General features: G+C 44.2%; 1 protein-coding gene across 1 annotated transcript in view; it reads right to left on the minus strand.

Annotated features, from left to right (window-relative positions):
- The window catches only part of gpc3 (glypican 3), a 443,954-nt gene that overhangs the window by 221,137 nt on the left and 198,822 nt on the right, over positions 1–23,995 (minus strand). Inside the window, exons 4-5 of the mRNA XM_064973352.1 lie at positions 11,072–11,214; positions 6,913–7,041 (exon numbers count right to left, since the gene is read on the minus strand). Coding sequence (XP_064829424.1) covers positions 6,913–7,041; positions 11,072–11,214 — 272 coding nt within the window. The remainder of the gene's footprint in view (positions 1–6,912; positions 7,042–11,071; positions 11,215–23,995) is intronic.

Raw genomic sequence — 23,995 nt, forward strand, 5'->3', positions numbered from 1 at the left:
CTGACACAACCCAGGTTGGAACTCTTCCTCTGTGTTATATTGTACTGAAGCAGCCCAGGTTGGAACTCTTCCTCTGTGTTATATTGTACTGACACAACCCAGGTTGGAACTCTTCCTCTGTGTTATATTGTACTGACACAACCCAGGTTGGAACTCTTCCTCTGTGTTATATTGTACTGACACAACCCAGGTTGGAACTCTTCCTCTGTGTTATATTGTACTGAAGCTATATTGTACTGAAGCAGCCCAGGCTGGAACTCTTCCTCTGTGTTATATTGTACTGAAGCAGCCCAGGTTGGAACTCTTCCTCTGTGTTATATTGTACTGACACAACCCAGTTTGGAACTCTTCCTCTGTGTTATATTGTACTGAAGCAGCCCAGGTTGGAACTCTTCCTCTGTGTTATATTGTACTGAAGCAGCCCAGGTTGGAACTCTTCCTCTGTGTTATATTGTACTGAAGCATTCTCCCAGGTGCTGTCGTGCTCTCTGCTACGCCTGGCTTTAACCCTTTATGAACCAAACTCTGATGCTATCAGCATGTCAACCTCAGAGAATGGCCCCACGCACGCAACCAGACAGGTGTGTTTACACAGCTGAATAGAAGAGGAACACACCCCCCAAAGGAATGAGAAACTGATTAAAGGATGACTGGCTCACACAGACTAAGGCATAGCTAGCTGCCTGTGCACCATCACGATAAGGGTGAAAATGATTGATGTTATCTTACAGTATATCCTCTCATAGAGAGCTGTCACGCATGCTCCCGCTCTCCCTTTCTGGCGCTCGAGGGAGCAAGGCTGCCCTTCATTACGCACACCTGTTACCATCACTATGCGCAGCAGCACTCATTGGACGCAGCTGGACTCCTTCTCGTTGTTGATTTCCCTGTCTATAACTGTCTGCTCCCCCGGTTGCTCCCTGTGTCTGCATCGTTACTTTGTCCTGTCTCCAGTTTCGATCCTCACAGAGAGAAATGGATATGGCATCTTTTTTTCTTCAGTTAACTGACTCATATTATCTCATAGAACAAAACGTATCAGATCTCCTAAGTCTGTGTTAACCTTATTTTCAGCGTTTATCCCAAAACTCGAACCCAAACTCATCGAAATGGCTGAACAAACCAGAGGTAACTCATTTAATTATTTTTAGGATTACAAGTTGGTGATCAAACTTTCATTGTGACAAATGTGCGTTTAAACGGTGAGGACAATTTAACCAGCGAGGACAGTGATGGTTTGCTGAGAACAGGAAAGGAAAGTGATGGTTTGCTGAGAACAGGAAAGGAAAGTGATGGTTTGCTGAGAACAGGAAAGGAAAGAGATGGTTTGCTGAGAACAGGGAAGGAAAGAGATGGTTTGCTGAGAACAGGAAAGGAAAGAGATGGTTTGCTGAGAACAGGAAATGAAAGAGATGGTTTGCTGAGAACAGGAAATGAAAGAGATGGTTTGCTGAGAACAGGGAAGGAAAGAGATGGTTTGCTGAGAACAGGAAATGAAAGAGATGGTTTGCTGAGAACAGGAAAGGAAAGTGATGGTTTGCTGAGAACAGGAAAGGAAAGTGATGGTTTGCTGAGAACAGGAAATGAAAGAGATGGTTTGCTGAGAACAGGAAAGGAAAGTGATGGTTTGCTGAGAACAGGAAATGAAAGAGATGGTTTGCTGAGAACAGGAAATGAAAGAGATGGTTTGCTGAGAACAGGAAAGGAAAGAGATGGTTTGCTGAGAACAGGAAATGAAAGAGATGGTTTGCTGAGAACAGGAAATGAAAGAGATGGTTTGCTGAGAACAGGAAAGGAAAGTGATGGTTTGCTGAGAACAGGAAATGAAAGAGATGGTTTGCTGAGAACAGGGAAGGAAAGAGATGGTTTGCTGAGAACAGGAAATGAAAGAGATGGTTTGCTGAGAACAGGAAATGAAAGAGATGGTTTGCTGAGAACAGGAAAGGAAAGTGATGGTTTGCTGAGAACAGGAAATGAAAGAGATGGTTTGCTGAGAACAGGAAATGAAAGAGATGGTTTGCTGAGAACAGGAAAGGAAAGAGATGGTTTGCTGAGAACAGGGAAGGAAAGAGATGGTTTGCTGAGAACAGGAAAGGAAAGAGATGGTTTGCTGAGAACAGGAAAGGAAAGAGATGGTTTGCTGAGAACAGGAAAGGAAAGTGATGGTTTGCTGAGAACAGGAAATGAAAGAGATGGTTTGCTGAGAACAGGAAAGGAAAGAGATGGTTTGCTGAGAACAGGAAAGGAAAGAGATGGTTTGCTGAGAACAGGAAAGGAAAGTGATGGTTTGCTGAGAACAGGAAATGAAAGAGATGGTTTGCTGAGAACAGGAAAGTCAAAAAGAGGTCAGAGGAAATGGAGTGTCTGAAGAAGCCAACAGCTGCAGGGAGGAGCGATGGCACAGTGTGAAGCCATGTGTCTATGACACACCCCCTCTCCTCCACCCCCCTCTCCCAACCCTTCTCTCACCAACCCTCCTCTCCTCTCCCCTCCCCACTCCGCTCCTCCCTGCTCCATCATCCATCAGCTCCTCATTAACACGGTGCCACCTAACTCATACTTTTCATTAAATCCTTAATTACATTTCCACCGTTATTTATCCTTCTAATCACATTAATAATAGAGACATGTGATATACTACCAGCAGATAGAGGACATACTTTTGTATATATAGTGTATGTGGACAACCCCTAAAATGAGTGGATTTGGCTATTTCAGCCACACCCATTGCTGACAGGTGTATAAAATCGAGCACACAGCCATGCAATCTCCATATAAAAACATTGGCAGTAGAATGGCCTTACTGAAAAGCTCAGTGACTCTCAACGTGGCACCGTCATAGGATGCCACCTTTCCAACGAGTCAAGTGCTGTTATTGTTAAGCGGAAATGTCTAGGAGCAACAACGGCTCAGCCGTGAAGTGGTAGGCCACACAAGCTCACAGAACTGGACCGCCGAGTACTGAAGCGCGTAGCATGTAAAAATTCTATCCTCAGTTGCAACACTCACTACCAAGTTCCAAACAGCCTCTGGAAGCAACGTCAGCACAAGAACTGTTAGTCGGGAGCTTCATGAAATGGGTTTCCATGGCCGAGGTGTAAAGCTCGCCGCCATTGGACTCTCGGTCAATAGAAACGCGTTCTTTGGAGTGATGAATCACGCTTCACCATCTGACGGACAAATCTGAGTTTGGCGGATGCCAGGAGAACGGTACCTGCCCCAAAGTATAGTGCCAACTGTAAGGTTTGTTCAAGAAGGAAAAATGGTCTGGGGCTGTTCTTCGTGGTTCTGGCTAGGTCCTTTGGTTCCGGTGAAGGGAAATCTTAACACTACAGCATACAATGATATTCTAGACTATTCAGTGCTTCCATCTTTGTGGCAACAGTTTTGGCATGACAATGTCCTTGTGCACAAAGCGAGATCCATACAGAAATGGTTTGTCGAGATCAGTGTGGAAGAACTTGACTGGCCTGTAGAGAGCCCTTACCTCAACCCCATCAAACACCTTTGGGATGAACGCAGACTGTGAGCAAGGCCTAATCGCCCAACATCAGTGCCCGACCTCACAAATGCTTTTGTGGCTGAATGCTGCGGGGACTTGCTTCCAATGTTCAAACATCTAGTGGAATGCCTTCCCAGAGTGGAGGCTGTTATAGCAGCAAAGGGGGGACCAACTAAATATTAACACCCTTTATTTTGGAATGAGATGTTGGATGAGCATTTGGTCGTGTAGTGTACTTTTGGTAGTGCAGGTCATGATAGGCTGATGACGGCTAGTGATTAGATGTTAATAGCTATGATACATGCTATGGGCTAGGAGCTGCATCTCAGTGTTACATAATGACACACAAAGAGCAAAGTGTGAATGAAGTGGTGGAAAATAAATAGAATTTGCACTAAGAAATTCTGCAATATTTAGATATGGACACAACTTGAATATGACATTAGATTACTAAGAAAAAAGTGGTATGTTTATTTTCAGCGCTGTGAGTTTGCCCACATCCTTTTGTGTGGTGTGAGGAGGCACCCTGTGTGTTTAAAAACATATTTGAGATGATGTTTAAGGTGTCATTCCTCTGATCTTGGATACAGGTGACACGCAAGACGCGTCTGATAACGAGAGACACATTTAGCTCAGACCTCGATGTCTCTACAGAAATAGTGTGAGAGGCATTCTGAGCTCGAGATGAATCTACCCTGTGTAAAAGCTATGATAAGGTAAGCCCTTTTGGTATAAACTGGATGAGAAGAAAAGAAGATATGACTCAAATCAAATCCAATTGTAGTTGTCACACGCTTCATTAACAACAGGTGTAGACTAACAGAGAAATGCTTACGGGCCTTTCCCAACAATGCAGATAGAAAAATAGAGAAATAATAGAAAAGTAAAACGCGTAATAATAAAAGTAATAGTAAATACACAATGAGTAACAATAACTTGGAAAAATACAAGGGGTAACAGTACCGAGTGAATGTGCAGGGTTACGAGGTAACTGAGGTAGATACAGTCTGCTGACAGGACATTGACATTTGGAAATATAGTCTTCTCTCGGAGAGGACATTGACAGTTGGAAATATAGTCTTCTCTCAGAGAGGACATTGACAGTTGGAAATATAGTCTTCTCTCAGAGAGGACATTGACAGTTGGAAATATAGTCTTCTCTCAGAGAGGACATTGACAGTTGGAAATATAGTCTTCTCTCAGAGAGGACATTGACAGTTGGAAATATTGTCGTCTCTCAGAGAGGACATTGACAGTAGAAAATATAGTCTTCTCTCAGAGAGGACATTGACAGTTGGAAATATAGTCTTCCCTCAGAGAGGACATTGACAGTTGGAAATATAGTCTTCTCTCAGAGAGGACATTGACCGTTGGAAATATAGTCTTCTCTCAGAGAGGACATTGACAGTTGGAAATATAGTCTTCTCTCGGAGAGGACATTGACAGTTGGAAATATAGTCTTCTCTCGGAGAGGACATTGACAGTTGGAAATATAGTCTTCTCTCAGAGAGGACATTGACAGTTGGAAATATTGTCGTCTCTCAGAGAGGACATTGACAGTTGAAAATATAGTCTTCTCTCAGAGAGGACATTGATAGTTGGAAATATGGTCTTCTCTCAGAGAGGACATTGACAGTTGGAAATATAGTCTTCTCTCAGAGAGGACATTGACAGTTGGAAATATAGTCTTCTCTCTGAGAGGACATTGACAGTTGGAAATATAGTCTTCTCTCAGGGAGCACATTGACAGTTGGAAATATAGTCTTCTCTCGGAGAGGACATTGACAGTTGGAAATATAGTCTTCTCTCGGAGAGGACATTGACCGTTGGTTGCAGAAGGACATTACAATCCCTCCATCCCACACCCATCTCTTCCCTCTCTATCCCCCTGTCTCTTATCTTTAACCCTCTCCCCCTCTTTCTCCCTCTTTCTCTCCCTCTCTCACCATATCTCCCTCTCTTCCTCCCTCTATCTCCTTCCTTCTCTATCACCCTCTCTCCACTGGCCCATAATTACTCCCCCAGGATACCTTGGCCCCTGCGCCACCCTGCTCTCTTCCCCCTTGGAGGAGGCAGGAAGCCTTTTTATCTCTGAGTGTCCTCATCTACTCTGTGATAGGCACACTGTGACTGAGGAAGGGCTGCCAGCCTGTCTGCTACAGACTGAAGGGTCTGGAATTGAGGACACAGGAAGAAAGCTCGTAAGACTCCCTGGGTCATATTCGATAGGCACTCAACAGAAGAAAACAGACTGATTTAGGGAGGGACTACCTAAACTTGTCCAATAAGAATCTCTCATTTTCATTTTCTGTTGCAATTTATTTTGTTACGTTTTGCTACTGTGTGCACTAATGAATACAGCCCTGTTTTTCTTGTCAGGAATAAGAGCTTTGAGGAGATGTATTGTGACTATGTGAGAATCTCAACTTCATACTCCTCACGTCCTCTCTCTTCACCTCCTTCTCAAAACCTATTGGAGTAGAAGGTCAGAGGGGAGGGACCACTGGCTTTCTCATCCAATGGGTTTTGAGAAGGCGCGAGGAGAGAAGAGAGGAGTATGTCAGGAGTAAGCAATTGAGATTCTCCCTATATCTAGGGTTGCTATACAGGCTTATATGCTTCTTGAGGGGAAAAACATTAACTTCCCTCACCTCTCATTTCAATCAGAAGTGATGCTTTTGTATTGATTAGAATCAATATAAAATCATTATGAGGAGAAATAAAATCGAACAAAGTGAGGCAAATTAAAATTTAGCCAGATGAAGAGAGAGAACAAGGGAGAGAGGGAGAGAAAGTTACGATGCTGGAGCAAGGGAGACAGGAGGTGCAGTGAAATATTGCAGAATCCAAATTGGGTACTGTGGGGTGCAGCGAGACACGGGCGAAGGATGAGAGAGCGATCGAAACAGCAATTAACCGAGCAGGAAAGAAGGAGAAAGTGCGACTGACATTAATAACCTTCTCATAGAGAGACAGAGTCAAGATTTACACTCACACACTGTCGGAGATGAGGCTCCACTGCAAAGCTCATCACTTCTACACAAACTTCACCTTCAACCGACCTACACACTCTTTACTCAAGGGTAGAGATCATTCAACTTTAATGTATTTTGTGCATCTGACACACCTATATGATGAAACGAGAGAGAGAGACATGTTATATCTCAATAAAACCACAACCAGATTGTATAGTGTGCTGTTTAGATTGGTACAAGGCTGTATTTAGCATCACAATACTACTGTATATAGGCATCAGTTGGGTTTACAAACCAGACTATTGCAGTAAACACAGGGTGTGTCTATAATGGCAACCCATTCCCTTTGCACCCTATTCCCATTATAGTGCTCTACTTTGGATCATCAGTACCTTTTGGGGGGCATCCACAGACATCAATCAGCATGTCCTTTACCTGTTTGTCATTTCTTGTCCGTTCCAGCAGAGGGAGTGGTTGCTTGGCGCTGCAGGCTCCCGGCTACACAGAGCCTCTCCCAAACCACTGAAGAAGGAACTGAATCCCCTCAGGCTTGAAATAAACTCCCTGAGGGAGAGAGGGAGGGATGAGAGGAGAAGAGAAAAAAGAGAATAGCATTAATGATGGTAATGATTATATTATTATATTACAACATAGCTAATAATGCTGGTCAGCAAAGAGGAGGGGAGAGTGGACAGAGAGACAGAAAGAGAGTGAGAGAAAGAGAGTGAGAGAGAGAGTGAGAGAAAGGGAGAAAGAGAGCGAGAGAGAGAGTGAGAGAAAGAGAGCGAGAGAGAGAGTGATAGAAAGAGAGCAAGACAGAGAGCAAGAGAGAGAGTGAGAGAAAGAGAGTGAGAGAGAGAGTGAGAGAAAGAGAGCGAGAGAGAGAGCGAGAAAGAGAGTGAGAGAAAGTGAGAGAGAGAGCGAGAAAGAGAGTGAGAGAAAGGGAGTGAGAGAAAGAGAGCAAGAGAGCGAGAGAGAGAGAGCGAGAGAAAGAGAGCGAGAAAGAGAGCGAGAAAGAGAGCGAGAGAGAGAGTGAGAGAAAGAGAGCGAGAAAGAGAGCGAGAGAGAGAGAGCGAGAGAGAGAGAGCGAGAGAGAGAAAGAGAGCAAGAGAGAGAAAGAGAGCGAGAGAGAGAAAGAGAGCGCGAGAGAGAGAGAAAGAGAGCGAGAGAGAGAGAGGGGGAAACATAGATAAACCGGCAAATTAAACATCATTATATGAGATGGAGCGAGAGACAGAGAGGAAGAGATATAGAATGAAGGAGGAAATGAAAGAGTCTAATGGTGGGGACAGTAAAGGAGATCTCTAGAGAGACTTATAGAGAGAGAGGGAGATATTCCGCTGTAGAGTGAATGTGTCCCAAATGGAACCCTATTTCCTTTATAAAGCACTACTCTGCTCAAAAGTAGTGCAATATAAATGGAATGGTAGTGCACTATAAACGGAGTAGGGTGCCATTTGCGAAGCAGGTGAGGGTTTGTGTGCCTAAAATATATTAATCTGGCCACTGTGCTGAAGCCATCGGCCTGCTGAGAATCAGTACTCTGTTCATTTAAGCCTGTTCCTGGAAAGTGAGTGTATAACGCACTGGGCTGGAGGGAGGCTCACTGTCACTCTCATAGTAAAGTAGGCTAGCTGCAAACACAGTCAACCAGGGTGCCACACGTGTGCACAGACACACACAATGGCAGGACCACACAACCATGTATGTTACACACACACAGACACAGACACACATACACACACACTATCACATCTCACCTGCTCCACTCCAACAATGACTACTACAACTCACCTGCTCCACTCCAACAATGACTACTACAACTCACCTGCTCCACTCCAACAATGACTACTACAACTCATCTGCTCTACTCCAACAATGACTACTACAACTCATCTGCTCCACTCAACAATGACTACTACAACTAACCTGCTCCACTCCAACAATGACTACTACAACTCATCTACTCTACTCCAACACTGACCGCTAAAACTCACCTGCTCCACTCCAACACTGACTTCTACAACTCACCTGCTCCACTCCAACAATGACTACTACAACTCATCTGCTCCACTCAACAATGACTACTACAACTCACCTGCTCTACTCCAACACTGACCACTAAAACTCACCTGCTCCACTCCAACACTGACTTCTATAACTCACCTGCTCTACTCCAACACTGACCACTACAACTCACCTGCTCTACTCCAACACTGACCACTAAAACTCACCTGCTCTACTCCAACACTGACCACTAAAACTCACATGCCCCACTCCAACAATGACTACTACAACTCACCTGCTCCACTCCAACAATGACTACTACAACTCACCTGCTCCACTCCAACAATGACTACTACAACTCATCTGCTCTACTCCAACAATGACTACTACAACTCATCTGCTCTACTCCAACAATGACTACTACAACTCATCTACTCTACTCCAACACTGACCGCTAAAACTCACCTGCTCCACTCCAACACTGACTACTACAACTCACCTGCTCCACTCCAACAATGACTACTACAACTCATCTGCTCTACTCCAACAATGACTACTACAACTCACCTGCTCCACTCCAACAATGACTACCACAACTCACCTGCTCTACTCCAACACTGACCACTAAAACTCACCTGTTCCACTCCAACACTGACTTCTATAACTCACCTGCTCTACTCCAACACTGACCACTACAACTCACCTGCTCTACTCCAACACTGACCACTAAAACTCACATGCCCCACTCCAACACTGACCACTAAAACTCACCTGCTCCACTCCAACACTGACCACTAAAACTCACATGCCCCACTCCAACACTGACCACTAAAACTCACTTGCTCCACTCCAACACTGACTTCTATAACTCACCTGCTCTACTCCAACACTGACCACTACAACTCACCTGCTCCACTCCAACACTGACCACTACAACTCACCTGCTCTACTCCAACACTGACCACTAAAACTCACCTGCTCCACTCCAACACTGACCACTAAAACTCACCTTTTCCACACCAACAATGACTACTACAACTCACCTGCTCCACTCCAACACTGACCACTACAACTCACCTGCTCCACTCCAACAATGACTACTACAACTCACCTGCTCTACTCCAACAATGACTACTACAACTCACCTGCTCCACTCCAACAATGACTACTACAACTCACCTGCTCTACTCCAACACTGACCACTAAAACTCACCTGCTCCACTCCAACACTGACTTCTATAACTCACCTGCTCTACTCCAACACTGACCACTACAACTCACCTGCTCTACTCCAACACTGACCACTAAAACTCACCTGCTCCACTTCAACACTGACCACTAAAACTCACCTGCTCCACTCCAACACTGACTTCTATACCTCACCTGCTCTACTCCAACACTGACCACTACAACTCACCTGCTCTACTCCAACACTGACCACTACAACTCACCTGCTCTACTCCAACACTGACCACTACAACTCACCTGCACCACTCCAATACTGACTACTAGAATTCACCTGCTCCACTCAGACAATGACTACTACAACTCACCAACTCCACTCCAGTACTGACTAATACAACTCACCTGCTCCACTCAAACTGACTATTAAAACTCACCTGCTGCCATCCAACACTATCTACTACATCTCACTGGCTCCACTCCAACACTGACAACTAAAACTCACCTTTTCCACACCAATACTGACTACTACAACTCACCTGCTCTGTGGTCTGTGGTCTGTGGTCTATGGTCTATAGTATATTGTCTATAGTATATGGTCTATAGTCTACCTGCTAATATCACCTGGACCTTAGACCATCCCCCAGCTCCTACCCATTCACCTGGACCATAGACCTTCCCCCAGCTCCTACCCATTCTTCTGGACCATAGACCATCCCCCAGCTCCTACCCATTCATCTGGACCATAGACCTTCCCCCAACTCCTACCCATTCATCTGGACCATAGACCTCCCCCCAGCTCCTACCCATTCATCTGGACCATAGACCTTCCCCCAGCTCCTACCCATTCATCTGGACCATAGACCTTCCCCCAGCTCCTACCCATTCATCTGGACCATAGACCTTCCCCCAGCTCCTACCCATTCATCTGGACCATAGACCTTCCCCCAGCTCCTACCCATTCATCTGGACCATAGACCTTCCCCCAGCTCCTACCCATTCAGTGTTTGCAGATTTGACAGAAAGATAAGCGTAGTGACAAAAGGATAGCTAGATGCTCCACTAAGCTCATCTAGAAGGCTATAGGTGAAACCATACACCTGTCTGATTTCCTCAGGTCAAACACTGAAGTGGTACCGTAGGGACTAAGGCTTGTTCCTGGACTGGGCTGTAAGATGACGCTTGTCCTCATTAGTTAGCAGCATAACATGAACAACACGTCTTTTTCTTTTTCCTTCTCCTCTCTCTCTTCTCTCTCTTCTATCACATAGCTCTATTGATGGTTAAATATTCCTTCATCGTTACATGCTCTAACCTCCTATATTCCTCTTTCTTCTCTGCTCTACTTCACCACCCCTGTCTGTTCCCCCATCTTTCTATCCCTCTCTTCTCAACCCAGCATTACCTGCGGCGACCAGCCAAGGTCTCCTCAGGATCGTAAGGTAAAGGCTGTGGGTTGCGGGACGCCTGGGCAGCAGGGTTCTGGTCAGGAAAGGGCGCCACTGAGCGAGACACACGCTGGGGGGCGTGGCCACACGTACTGCTCACCTGGAGGGAGGGATGAAGGGAGAGTGTCAAGGACAGCGGGAGAGGTAACCATAAGAGACTGGACATACTATACATAGTAAATCATATCATTATCTAGTAGTATCAACTCGCATTGATACATCTTATCATTATCTAGTAGTATCAACTCACATTAATACATCTTATCATTATCTAGTAGTATCAACTCGCATTGATACATCTTATCATTATCTAGTAGTATCAACTCACATTGATACATCTTATCATTATCTAGTAGTATCAACTCACATTAATACATCTTATCATTATCTAATAGTATCAACTCACATTGATACATCTTATCATTATCCAGCATTATGTTGTCTCTCATCAAATCAAATTGTATTTGTCACATACACATGGTTAGCAGATGTTAATGCGAGTGTTGCGAAATGCTTGTGCTTCTAGTTCCGACAATGCAGTAATAACCAACGAGTAATCTAGCTAACAATTCCAAAACTACTACCTTATAGACACAAGTGTAAGGGGATAAAGAATATGTACATAAAGATATATGAATGAGTGATGGTACAGAGCAGCATAGGCAAGATACAGTAGATGGTATTGAGTACAGTATATACATATGAGATGAGTATGTAAACAAAGTGGCATAGTTAAAGTGGCGTATTCAGTGGCGTATTCAGCTCCTCTGTTGTTGTCCCTCATATTGTTACCCCCAGTTCAGCTCCTCTGTTGTTGTCCCTCATATTGTTACCCCCCGTTCAGCTCCTCTGTTGTTGTCTCTCATATTGTTACCCCCAGTTCAGCTCCTCTGTTGTTGTCCCTCATATTGTTACCCCCAGTTCAGCTCCTCTGTTGTTGTCTCTCATATTGTTACCCCCCGTTCAGCTCCTCTGTTGTTGTCCCTTATATTGTTACCCCCCCGTTCAGCTCCTCTGTTGTTGTCCCTCATATTGTTACCCCCTGTTCAGCTCCTCTGTTGTTGTCTCTCATATTGTTACCCCCCGTTCAGCTCCTCTGTTGTTGTCCCTTATATTGTTACCCCCCGTTCAGCTCCTCTGTTGTTGTCCCTCATATTGTTACCCCCAGTTCAGCTCCTCTGTTGTTGTCCCTCATATTGTTACCCCCAGTTCAGCTCCTCTGTTGTTGTCCCTCATATTGTTACCCCCCGTTCAGCTCCTCTGTTGTTGTCTCTCATATTGTTACCCCCAGTTCAGCTCCTCTGTTGTTGTCTCTCATATTGTTACCCCTAGTTCAGCTCCTCTGTTGTTGTCACTCATATTGTTACCCCTAGTTCAGCTCCTCTGTTGTTGTCTCTCATATTGTTACCCCCAGTTCAGCTCCTCTGTTGTTGTCCCTCATATTGTTACCCCCGTTCAGCTCCTCTGTTGTTGTCCCTCATATTGTTACCCCCAGTTCAGCTCCTCTGTTGTTGTCCCTCATATTGTTACCCCCCGTTCAGCTCCTCTGTTGTTGTCTCTCATATTGTTACCCCCAGTTCAGCTCCTCTGTTGTTGTCCCTCATAATGTTACCCCCAGTTCAGCTCCTCTGTTGTTGTCTCTCATATTGTTACCCCCGTAGCTCCTCTGTTGTTGTCCCTTATATTGTTACCCCCCGTTCAGCTCCTCTGTTGTTGTCCCTCATATTGTTACCCCCTGTTCAGCTCCTCTGTTGTTGTCCCTCATATTGTTACCCCCAGTTCAGCTCCTCTGTTGTTGTCCCTCATATTGTTACCCCCAGTTCAGCTCCTCTGTTGTTGTCTCTCATATTGTTACCCCTAGTTCAGCTCCTCTGTTGTTGTCCCTCATATTGTTACCCCCAGTTCAGCTCCTCTGTTGTTGTCCCTCATATTGTTACCCCCAGTTCAGCTCCTCTGTTGTTGTCCCTCATATTGTTACCCCTAGTTCAGCTCCTCTGTTGTTGTCCCTCATATTGTTACCCCCAGTTCAGCTCCTCTGTTGTTGTCCCTCATATTGTTACCCCCAGTTCAGCTCCTCTGTTGTTGTCCCTCATATTGTTACCCCCAGTTCAGCTCCTCTGTTGTTGTCCCTCATATTGTTACCCCCCGTTCAGCTCCTCTGTTGTTGTCTCTTATATTGTTACCCCCAGTTCCTCTATCCTCTGTTGTTGTCTGTTATTGTTTGCTTATTTTGGGGAGAAATAAGAGGGGATTTGCATAACAAACCAGTGACTGTTTCCTCTGCCTGTGCTGTTTCTGGTTTGTTTATTTTGTAATCACAACCCTCCACAAAGCGTCGGCATGAAACCGACGAGGACTCTCGTTCTCTAGCTTCTTCCCCAGGATAAACACAATTTTTTCCCAATGCAGGACAACACAATAATAACTAAGAAACTTATTTCTCTGTGTCTGGGAGATAATGGAGTCATGCCATTCTTTTCAGGTGCAATAAAAATGCAAATGTCTGTTAATGTTTAGCTTGTGGTTTAATGATTTAGAGCTGGTTTAATTTCCCCGGGGAATACCGGCCAGGGCTAAATTCTGCCTTGTAATGTTAACAGCTAATTGTGACTAGCTCCCCTTAAGTGAATCCACTGGCTGTGTGTGCGTGTGTGTGTGTGTGTGTGTGTGTGTGTGTGTGTGTGTGTGTGTGTGTGTGTGTGTGTGTGTGTGTGTGTGTGTGTGTGTGTGTGTGTGTGTGTGTGTGTAGCCTGCCAATGATGCTGGTGCTGCATACTGATAGAGCACAGGAGCAGGGCTGGACATCTTTATCAGGGAACCGGGAAGACACACACGCACACAGACTCATACATACAGACAAGCCAATAAGTTATTACACACTTACTTATACACACACTCATGAAGTGGATTTTAATTGGACGTAATGTAGGAACACACTTACACACACACACACACGCACACACTGACACACTGATCATCATCATCAGCATTAATCAATACAGTCTCTCTACACAAGGACACAGACAGGCAGGCAGGCAGGTGGACAGGCAGTCAGGCAGATTGGCATGCGGCAGGCAGACCGACAGACAGACAGACAGTCAGACAAACAGAGAGACAAAAAGACAGGCAGGCAGGCAGGCAGGCAGGTAGGTAGTCAGACAAACAGACAGATTAGCAGGCAAGCAGACAGTCAACCAAACAGACCGACGGGCAGGTACCCCCACTGGAGGCACACCCCTCAGTGTGCTGACGGGGTACCCCATCCTAACATGTCTACTATCAGGCTCCTATCTCATGGTTTGTGTCCAAATGGATAATATTAAGTACATTCCTTCTATTTACAACAGGAGTATAGCCTACCTGGCATACATACACACCATATGAGTTTCAAATTTGGAGAAGATTATTTTCACCATAAAATGCACCTTTGTTCATGTAATGCTTTTATTATAATCTCATTTGCAGTCACTTTTGAGAATTGTGTTCTCCTGCTAATGGTACATTCACACGTATAGCCTACTGCTATGTGCATATTGCTGCACTTATAATGTGAAGAAATAGCCTCATAGTTTAATAAAATTTTAAGCTAAAGTTCTCGTCTGTTGAGTCTGGCTCATTGCTTGAAACAGGTTTTTTGATGTTAGTGGTGGAATTAAGTTGGGATGTATCGCATCCCACAACTGTTCTAGACTATGTTTAGAATATTTATTTCTCGCACAGAATAAAATAGGTTAACCTTTACTATGGGGAATAGTCGATTGACATCGGCTAATGCTTTTGAAGTTAGTTAGGCCTACTCATCTTGTTGGCTGCCAAAATGTAAATGTGGACAGTTCCTGAAATATCTTCAATATTCACCCTCGGAATTGGATAAGGACAAGCGCAGTTGCATCCCCGATCTGTCTGTCTTCACTTGTAGCCTGTGAGAAAGACCCGATCACATGAAAGAGAGCCATGTGAGTGAAAGAGAGCTATGTGAGTGAGAGGTGCTTCGGCATACAGCCAAGAGAAGGAAATTTGAAATATTATATTCAGTTCAAGCGCACAATGGACACTGGCCGCAAAAGGCATGGATTTATTTTGGGGGCAATACGGCCGCACAAATCAAATCAAATTGTATTTGTCACATGCACTGAATACAACAGGTAGACCTTACAGTGAAATGCTTACTTACATTACAGTTTTTCTCAGTCGCTTTGGTGCATTTCTTAGATCAAAAGTGCAATTCTTGATACTACTTGTACAAATTCCAAATCATCTAGTCACTTGTGCACATCATTAAAGCAATTTTTTATTCCTTTGAACAAATTGCAATTGATAATGTACAAGTGTCAGCTTTTTTCCACATTATCAATTGCTCATGTCATGTTGATCAACATATAGTAGATGGTTCTCTGTTGAATAGTCTTACCCCTCAAAACATCTAGGCATTAGTTCCTTGCATAAGATATTACATGCAAAATTGTTGAACTATTTGTCATAAACTGTCAAGCATAGTTTTACACATTTCTATTAGACCTTTTGTACAAAAACATGAATTGATGAATCGTGCAGGTGAAATTGACCCTCACTCATGAAGGAATGTAAAGTGTTAGTTCAACCAACAATCAACCAGTTGTCTAAATTGCTCAAAGGTGCATCTCATGAAGAATCAATTGGCAAGCATATATAGACAGACCACAACACAGAGTTGCAATTTTCCAATAATGGATGGACCAGGAAACGAACAGGGTCAACAGCCAAGAGGAGGAAGAAGAGGAGCAAGGATGCGTGGTGAAAGGCAAAACAGAGGAAGAGGCAGAAGAGGACATAGGCGCATATCTGATGACATAAGTGCCACTATTGTAGACCATGTTGTCAATCATGGCCTTACAATGGCTGAGGCGGGTCGAAGGGTGCAGCTGAATATTGTGAGATCAACCGTGTCCTCAATAGTTCAAACGTTTCGAAGAGAGAACAGGTATGTCCACCAATATACAGTGCACTGTTACTGTATATAAGCAGTATACTGTATACTTCCTACAATGCTTCATATTACAGTAGTCCACTTGTATTTCACAGCATACAGAAATATACTCTATACAGATACATACTGCACCTTACATGCACCCACCTGTATGTTTTACAGTAAAATGTGTGTTCGCATAGATTTTGTCTATGTGAAAGTGTGCGATGCATCACTGCATTTTTCCCCACATAGGACTGCAAGAGTACCTCAAACCGGTGGCAGAGGATGCCTTTTCACACCTCAACAGGAGGAGGCTATTTGCACCATGGTCCGAGCAAACAATGCCATGAGACTCAGGGAAATACAAAGGACCATTATCGAAGACAACGATGTCTTTGAAAACATCCATACGGTTAGCATCTCAACCATCGACAGGGTGCTGCATAGAAACCAGATGAGTATGAAACAGCTGTACCGTGTACCATTCCAAAGGAATGAGGACAGTGTTGAGGAGCTACGGTACCAGTATGTACAGGTAAAATATATATCTATGTAACTACTTCACAGCAACATTTTATAGTGATACATAGTACAGTAAACATAAACTGCACACATTTCCATTGCTGTGGAAGGAACATGCAATATATGTACATTTTATGTCACTCTTCCTTACCAAAACAAATTCAACTGTGTGTTCTAGGATATAGTGTATAATGGAGTTGGAATCAAGTGAACCCTCTCACAACTTTGTATACGTGGATGAGGCTGGCTTCAGCCTGACCAAATGCAGAAGGCGGGGTCGGAATAGTATCGGTCACAGAGCTACTGTGGATTTGCCAGGCCAACGGGGAGGAAATATCACCATGTGTGCTGCTATTTCGGAGCATGGTGTCCTAACCCATATCCCCCTTATAGGGCCATACAACACCCAGCATCTACTTAACGTTTTAGAGACTCTCTACAGGGCTCTCATCTATGATGATGAGAGGGGTCTGTTTAGAGAGGATTTGCCAAAGTATGTGGGTTCATTTGTGATACTGTGAGTTTCCATCGATCAAACATCATAAGGCAATGGTTTGTGACCCACCCGAGGATGCTCATAGAATTCCTCCCACCTTATTCACCATTCCTTAACCCAATTGAGGAGCTCTTTTCAGCATGGAGGTGGAAGGTGTACGATCGTCAGCCACACACACAGATGACCCTGCTGGCTGGGTGGATGCAGCATGTAGACGCCTGCAGAGGATGGATAAGGCATTCCAAAAGATTCTTTCCACGTTGCATTGGAAGGGAAAATATCCGGTGTGATGTGGATGAGAATATGTGGGACGACAGACAGGAACGTCTGGATGTGTAGAGACAGCACTACAGTGCTGCGGGCAAAGTTGTGCCTTAGGGGTGGTTTCCTGTGTTTCTTTCTAATTTAGTTTTTTTTGGGTTGTCCAATTGTCCTTGGGTTGTCCAGTCTCTTTCAATCAATAACCCACATACAGTAATATGTAAATAGTACTGTTGAAATTCATATATGCCATAGAAGTGCAGCCTTGTGCATTTTCAATACAGTAACTGTCATCCAAACTGTAGCCTAAGTTTACATCAGGTAATACTGTCAAAGTACACAGTTACATTGACAACATGCCTAAACATTTTGACGACCTTGTTCGTGAACAATGACTCAATGACTTATCATTCTGATGACACTGACATGATCATTGGCATGAATAATTACTTTTGAGAGATGTACTAAGGATTTTTAGTGACTGACTAGCTTTAGAAACATATCTATTGTATATTGCAGTTTGTACAAATTGTTCTGAGAAATACACTCATTATTTTGCACATGTTAGGGATGATGTGAAAAATGCACCAAAGCGACTGAGAAAAACTGTAAGCAACAATGCAGTTTTAAGGAAAAAAAGTGTTAAGTAAAAAATTAATAAAAAAAAATAAGAATAAAAATAACAAATAATTAAAGAGCAGCAGTAAAATAACAGTAGCGAGGCTATATACAGGTGGTACTGGTACAGAGTCAATGTGCGGGGCCACAGGTTAGTCAAGGTAATTGAGGTAATATGTACATGTAGGCAGAGTTAAAGTGACTATGCATAGATAATAATCAGAGTAGCAGCAGTGTAAAAGAAGGGGTGGGGGGGGCAATGCAAATAGTCTGGGTAGCCATTTGATGAGCTATTCAGGAGTCTTATGGCTTGTCGGTAGAAGCTGTTAAGAAGCCTTTTGAACCTAGACTTGGCGCTCCGGGACAGATTGACGTGAGGTAGCAGAGAGAACAGTCTATGACTAGGGTGGCTGGAGACTTTGACAATATTTAGGGCCTTCCTCTGACACCGCCTGGTATAGAGGTCCAGGATGGCAGGAAGCTTTGCTCCATTGATGTACTGGGCTGTACGCACTACCCTCTATAGTGCCATAACAGGCAGTGATGCAACCCGTCAGGATGCTCTTGATGGTGCAGCTGAATAACTTTTTGAGGATCTGAGGACCCATGCCAAATCTTTTCAGTCTCCTGAGGGGGAATAGGCTTTGTCGTGCCCTCTTCACGACTGTCTTGGTGTGATTGGACCATGATAGTTTGTTGGTGATGTGGACACCAAGGAACTTGAAGCTCTCAAAGTGCTCCACTACAGCCCCGTCGATGAGAATGGGGGCGTGCTCGGTCCTCCTTTTCCTGTAGTCCACAATCGCCACCTTTGTCTTGATCACGTTGAGGGAGAGCTTGTTATCCTGGCACCACATAGCCAGGTCTCTGACCTCCTCCCTATAGGCTGTCTCGTTGTTGTTGGTGATCAGGCCTACCACTGTTGTGTTGCCAGCAAACTTAATGATCGTGTTGGAGTCGAGCCTGGCCGTGCAGTCATGAGTGAACAGGGAGTACAGGAGAGGACTGAGCACGCACCCCTGAGGGGCCTTTGAGTTGGCTACAGACATGAGTGCTAAGGGTCGGTAGTCATTTAGGAAGGTTACCCTAGTGTTCTTGGGCACAGAGACTATGGTGGTCTGCTTGAAAGATGTTGGTATTATTGACTCAGTTGAAAATGTCAGTGAAGACCCTTGCCAGTTGGTCAGCACATGCTCGGAGTACACATCCTGGTAATCCGTCTGGCCCTGCGGCCTTGTTGACCTGTTTAAAGGTCTTACTCACATCGACTATGGAGAGAGTGATCACACAGTCATCCGGAAAAGCTGATGCTCTCATGCATGCTTCAGTGTTGCTAGCCTTGAAGAGAGCATAGAAGTAATGTAGCTTGTCTGGTAGGGGCAGCTAGCAGCTGTGCTTCCCTTTGTAGTCTGTAACAGTTTGCAAGCCCTGCCACATCCGAGCGTCGGAGCCGGTGTAGTACGATTAGATCTTAGACCTGTATTGACGCTTTGCCTGTTTGATCATTCGTTGGAGGGTTATAAGTGTCTGGGTTAGAGTCCCGCTCCTTGAAAGAGGCAGCTCTACCCTTTAGCTCAGTGATGATGTTGCCTGTAATCCATGGCTTCTGGTTGTGGTATGTACGTACGGTTACTGTGGGGATGACATCATCGATGCACTTATTGATGAAGCCAGTGACTAATGTGGTGTACTCCTTAATGCCATCATAAGAATCCCAGAACATATTTTAGTCTGTGCTTTCAAAACAGTCCTGTAACTTAGCATCTGCTTCATTGGACCACTTCTTTATTGACCGAGTCACTTGTGCTTCCTGCTTTAATTTTTGTTTGTAAGCAGGAATCAGGAGGATACAATTATGGTCAGATTTGCCAAATGGAGGGTGAGGGAGAGCTTTGTATGCGTCTCTGTGATTGACGGACCAAGGCGCAGCGTGTTGGGTTCCACATCTTTATTACCTTGGAACTTGAACAAAAACAATAAACATATGACGAAAGTGAAGAACAGAGCACACATCAGCACTCAACAAAACAATATCCCACAATGCAGGTGGGAGAAAGGGCTTCCTAAATATGATCCCCAATTAGAGGCAACGATTACCAGCTGGCTCTAATTGGGAACCATACAACACAGCCACATAGAAAGTCAATGACTAGAACACCCCCCCTAGTCACGCTCTGACCTAAACACCATAGAGAACCGAGGGCTCTCTATGGTCAGGGCGTGACACCGGGAGATGCAAAATATGTTTATGTTAATTAACGGTCAATTCCGTGAGACCGGCAGTTATTTGCTTGACAATCACCGGCTGACAAAATTTCATGACTGCCACAGCCCTCACACACACACACACACACACACACACACACACACACACACACACACACACACACACACACACACACACACACACACACACACACACACACACACACACACACACTCCCTGGCCAGACACTCACCCTCCCCATCTCCATCAGTGTAATTATGCATGTCAAATGGTGCCTTATTTCCTTTATAGTGCACTACTTTTGACTGGAGCCTTATGGACCCTGGTCAGAAGTAGTGCACTGAGTAGGAATAATGTGTCATTTGGAACACAATTTCTCCTCCAGCTTTACACACTTGTCACAGGCCATGATTAATGTGATTGGAGCTTGACTTCACTCTTTGTTCGTGTGTTCCACAATCCCAACAGTTGTGGCACAGGATAGAGACTGATTCAGCACCCCCCCCCCCCTTCCTCCTCCCCCATCTCCTCTCCTCCACCTCCCCTACCAATTGTTTCAGTATCTTCAAGGAAGGGGCTCATTAGCGTGGGTATTAATATCACTCATGGCTGGACCAGCACAGCCAACATGAGAGGTGGGGAAGAGATAAGGGCTGTCTTAGAGTGAGAGAAAGCCCTGAAATATCCCATTTTATCTGCACCCAACAGCCAGCATCCTCAACTAGGGAGGGAGCACTGCCTGTACACACACACACCTACATGCACACCTGTTAAACATGCACATGGTATTATACACATGGTCATTTACATAAACACCTGCACACCTACACAAAACTCACATACCCCTTAGAACTTAATCCCCCCAAACAACGTGCCATTGTTCTTCTCATGCCAATACAAGTTTCTGACACATGACAAACAAACATGTTTTATGGTCCTGGTCTAAAGTAGTATGCTATATCGGGAATAGAGTGCCATTTGGGACGCAACCCAGATAATTGTGTCATATTAAGGGGACAGGCCCGGTTCCATTGCTCTTTCCCTCTGGAATGTTACATAGAGATTTGTCAGTTCCCTCATACTTCTGTCTCACCACTAAAACCTATTTCCCATCTTCCTTTACAGGAGAGGGGTCACAGGGTGATGGATGCCTCCCCACTCTCCTCTCCTCCTCCATCCCCTAGGGCTCTCACTTCAAACTCTCTCGACTTCTCTCTCTCTCGCTCTCTCTCGCTCTCTCTCCCTCTCTTTGTCGCCGTTTCTCACTCACTTCTGCTCAGTAACTGGTAAAAATAGAGCTTCATAAATCATGCATCTTCTCTCACAGCAGTGTGTGTGTGTGAGAGAGAGAGGCAAGCAGGGAGAGAGAGAGAAAGAGAGAGGACTGGAGAGATGAAATACAGACAGAAGAGGGGAAGCAGATGATATCAAACTGCGAGAGAAGGACAAAGTGGCAATGTGGTGACTGGTGAATGGGTTCAGACCCCAGGCTCTTGGCTGCCCTCCCTCTTTCTCTCCCCTTTCTTCTCTCATTCCCCCTACTCTCTCTCTCGCTCTCCTTCTCCCTCTCTCTCTCACCCTATCCCTCTCTCTCACCCTCTCTCTCTGCCCGTCTCTCTGTCTCTCTCCCTGCCCATTTCTCTCTCTCTCTCTCTCTCTCTCTCTTTGGTCTCTCCCTCACGGTCTCTTTCTTGGTCACTCTTTCCCTCTCAATCTTTCCCTCTCTGATCTATGGGTGCAGGGCCTGGTTCATAGCAGGGTTATGTTGAGGGGTAGAGATGACTATTATCACTGTGGAGAGTGGGAGCCCTGGACAATTTGTGATCACTTACAGAGATCATGTTTCAGACAGAGATCATGTTTCAAGATAGATGGTCTGCATCCCAAATTACACCCTTTTCCCTATATAGTGCACTAGGGTTGGGCGTATCCAAATTGTCATACTCTCATGCCACCATACCGTTTCTGTATCACAAGGAGCACTATTTCTTAATAAACTTCTTTGGGAAAGGGGGCAGTATTGAGTAGCTTGGATGAATAAGGTGCCCAGAGTAAGCTGCCTGGTACTCAGGCCCAAAAGCTAGAATTAGCATATAATTAGTGGATTTGGATAGAAGACACTCTGAAGTTTCTAAAACTGATGTATGTGAGTATAACATATCTCATATGGCAGGCAAAAACCTGAGAAAAAAATCCAACCAGGAAGTGGGAAATCTGAGGTTTGTAGTTTTTCAAGTCTTTGCCTATCCAATATACAGTGTCTATGGGGCCATATTGCGCTTTACAAGGTGTCCACTGGATGTCAACAGTCTTTAGAACCTTGTTTCAGGCTTCTACTGCGAAGGGGGAGAGAATAAGAGCTGTTTGACTAAGAGGTCTGGCAGAATGCCATGAACTCAGACAGGCACGCGACCGTGAGAGCGAGCTCTGTTCCTTTTCATTTCTGAAGACAAAGGAATTGTCCGGTTGAAACATTATTGAAGATTTATGATAAAAACATCCTAAAGATTGATTCTATACATCGTTTGACATGTTTCTACAAACTGTAATATAACTTTTTTGACTTTTCATCTGAACTAATTGCTCGCATTTGGATTACCGGGCTAAACGTGCAAACAAAAAGAAGGTATTTGGACATAAATGATGGACTTTATCAAACAAAACAAACATTTATTGTGGAACTGGGATTCCTGGGAGTGCATTCTGATGAAAATCATCAAAGGTAAGTGAATATTTATAACGCTGTTTCTGAGTTTTGTGACACCTCTCCTTCTTTGGAAAATGGCTGTATGTTTTTCTGTGACTTGGCGCTGACTGAACATAATCACAAGGTGTGCTTTCGCTGTAAAGCCTTTTTGAAATCTGACACAGTGGTTGCATTAAGGAGAAGTTTATCTTTAATTGTGTGTTTAACACTTGTATCTTTTATCAATGTTTATGATGAGTATTTCTGTAATTTGATGTGGCTCTCTGCACTTTCACCAGATGTTTGTTTGAGACAATGACTTTCTGAACATAACACACCAATTTCAAATGAGGTTTTTGGACATAAAGATGAACTTTATCGAACAAAACACACATTTATTGTCTAACATGGAGTCCTGGAAGTGCCATCTGGTGAAGATCAACAAAGGTTAGATTAATGTTAACGCTGTTTCTGAGTTTTGTGACACCTCTCCTTCTTTGGAAAATGGCTGTATGTTTGTCTGTGACTTGGTGCTGACCTAACATAATCGCAAGGTGTGCTTTCACTGTAAAGCCTTTTTGAAATCAAACACTGTGGCTGGATTAACGAGAAGTTCATCTTTAAAATTGTATATAATACTTGTATGTTTGAGGAATTTTAATGATGAGATTTCTGTTGTTTTGAATTTGGCGCCCTGCAATTTCACTGGCTGTTGGACGCTAGCGTCCCACATATCCCAGAGCAGTTAATAAAAAATAAATATATAATAATAAAACAAAATAAATTGAGGCACAAAACAATTTAAGGGTCAATTGGAGTACCAAACTTGTACGCATGTGCAGAGCATTGCTCTAGAATATTGGACTGTTGGCATTCATACTTTTAGAATTCTCAGTGCAGCTAAAGCAAATATCTCCAAATGTCAACACATAGTGTATAGTATAGTGTACTAGGGGTCCATATGGGCCCATAGGGCTCTGGTCAAAGTAGTTTACTATAGGGAAAAGGATGCCATTTGGGAAACAGACATGGGCTGGAGTCAGGAGAGCTCCTTATATTACACTTCCAGGGCTCTTCTGGTTGGACAGGGCCTGGCTCTTAAACTGGATAAGCATGTCAGTGA

The sequence above is a fragment of the Oncorhynchus masou genome, chromosome 9, assembly GCF_036934945.1.
Source record: "Oncorhynchus masou masou isolate Uvic2021 chromosome 9, UVic_Omas_1.1, whole genome shotgun sequence".
NCBI lineage: Eukaryota > Metazoa > Chordata > Actinopteri > Salmoniformes > Salmonidae > Oncorhynchus > Oncorhynchus masou.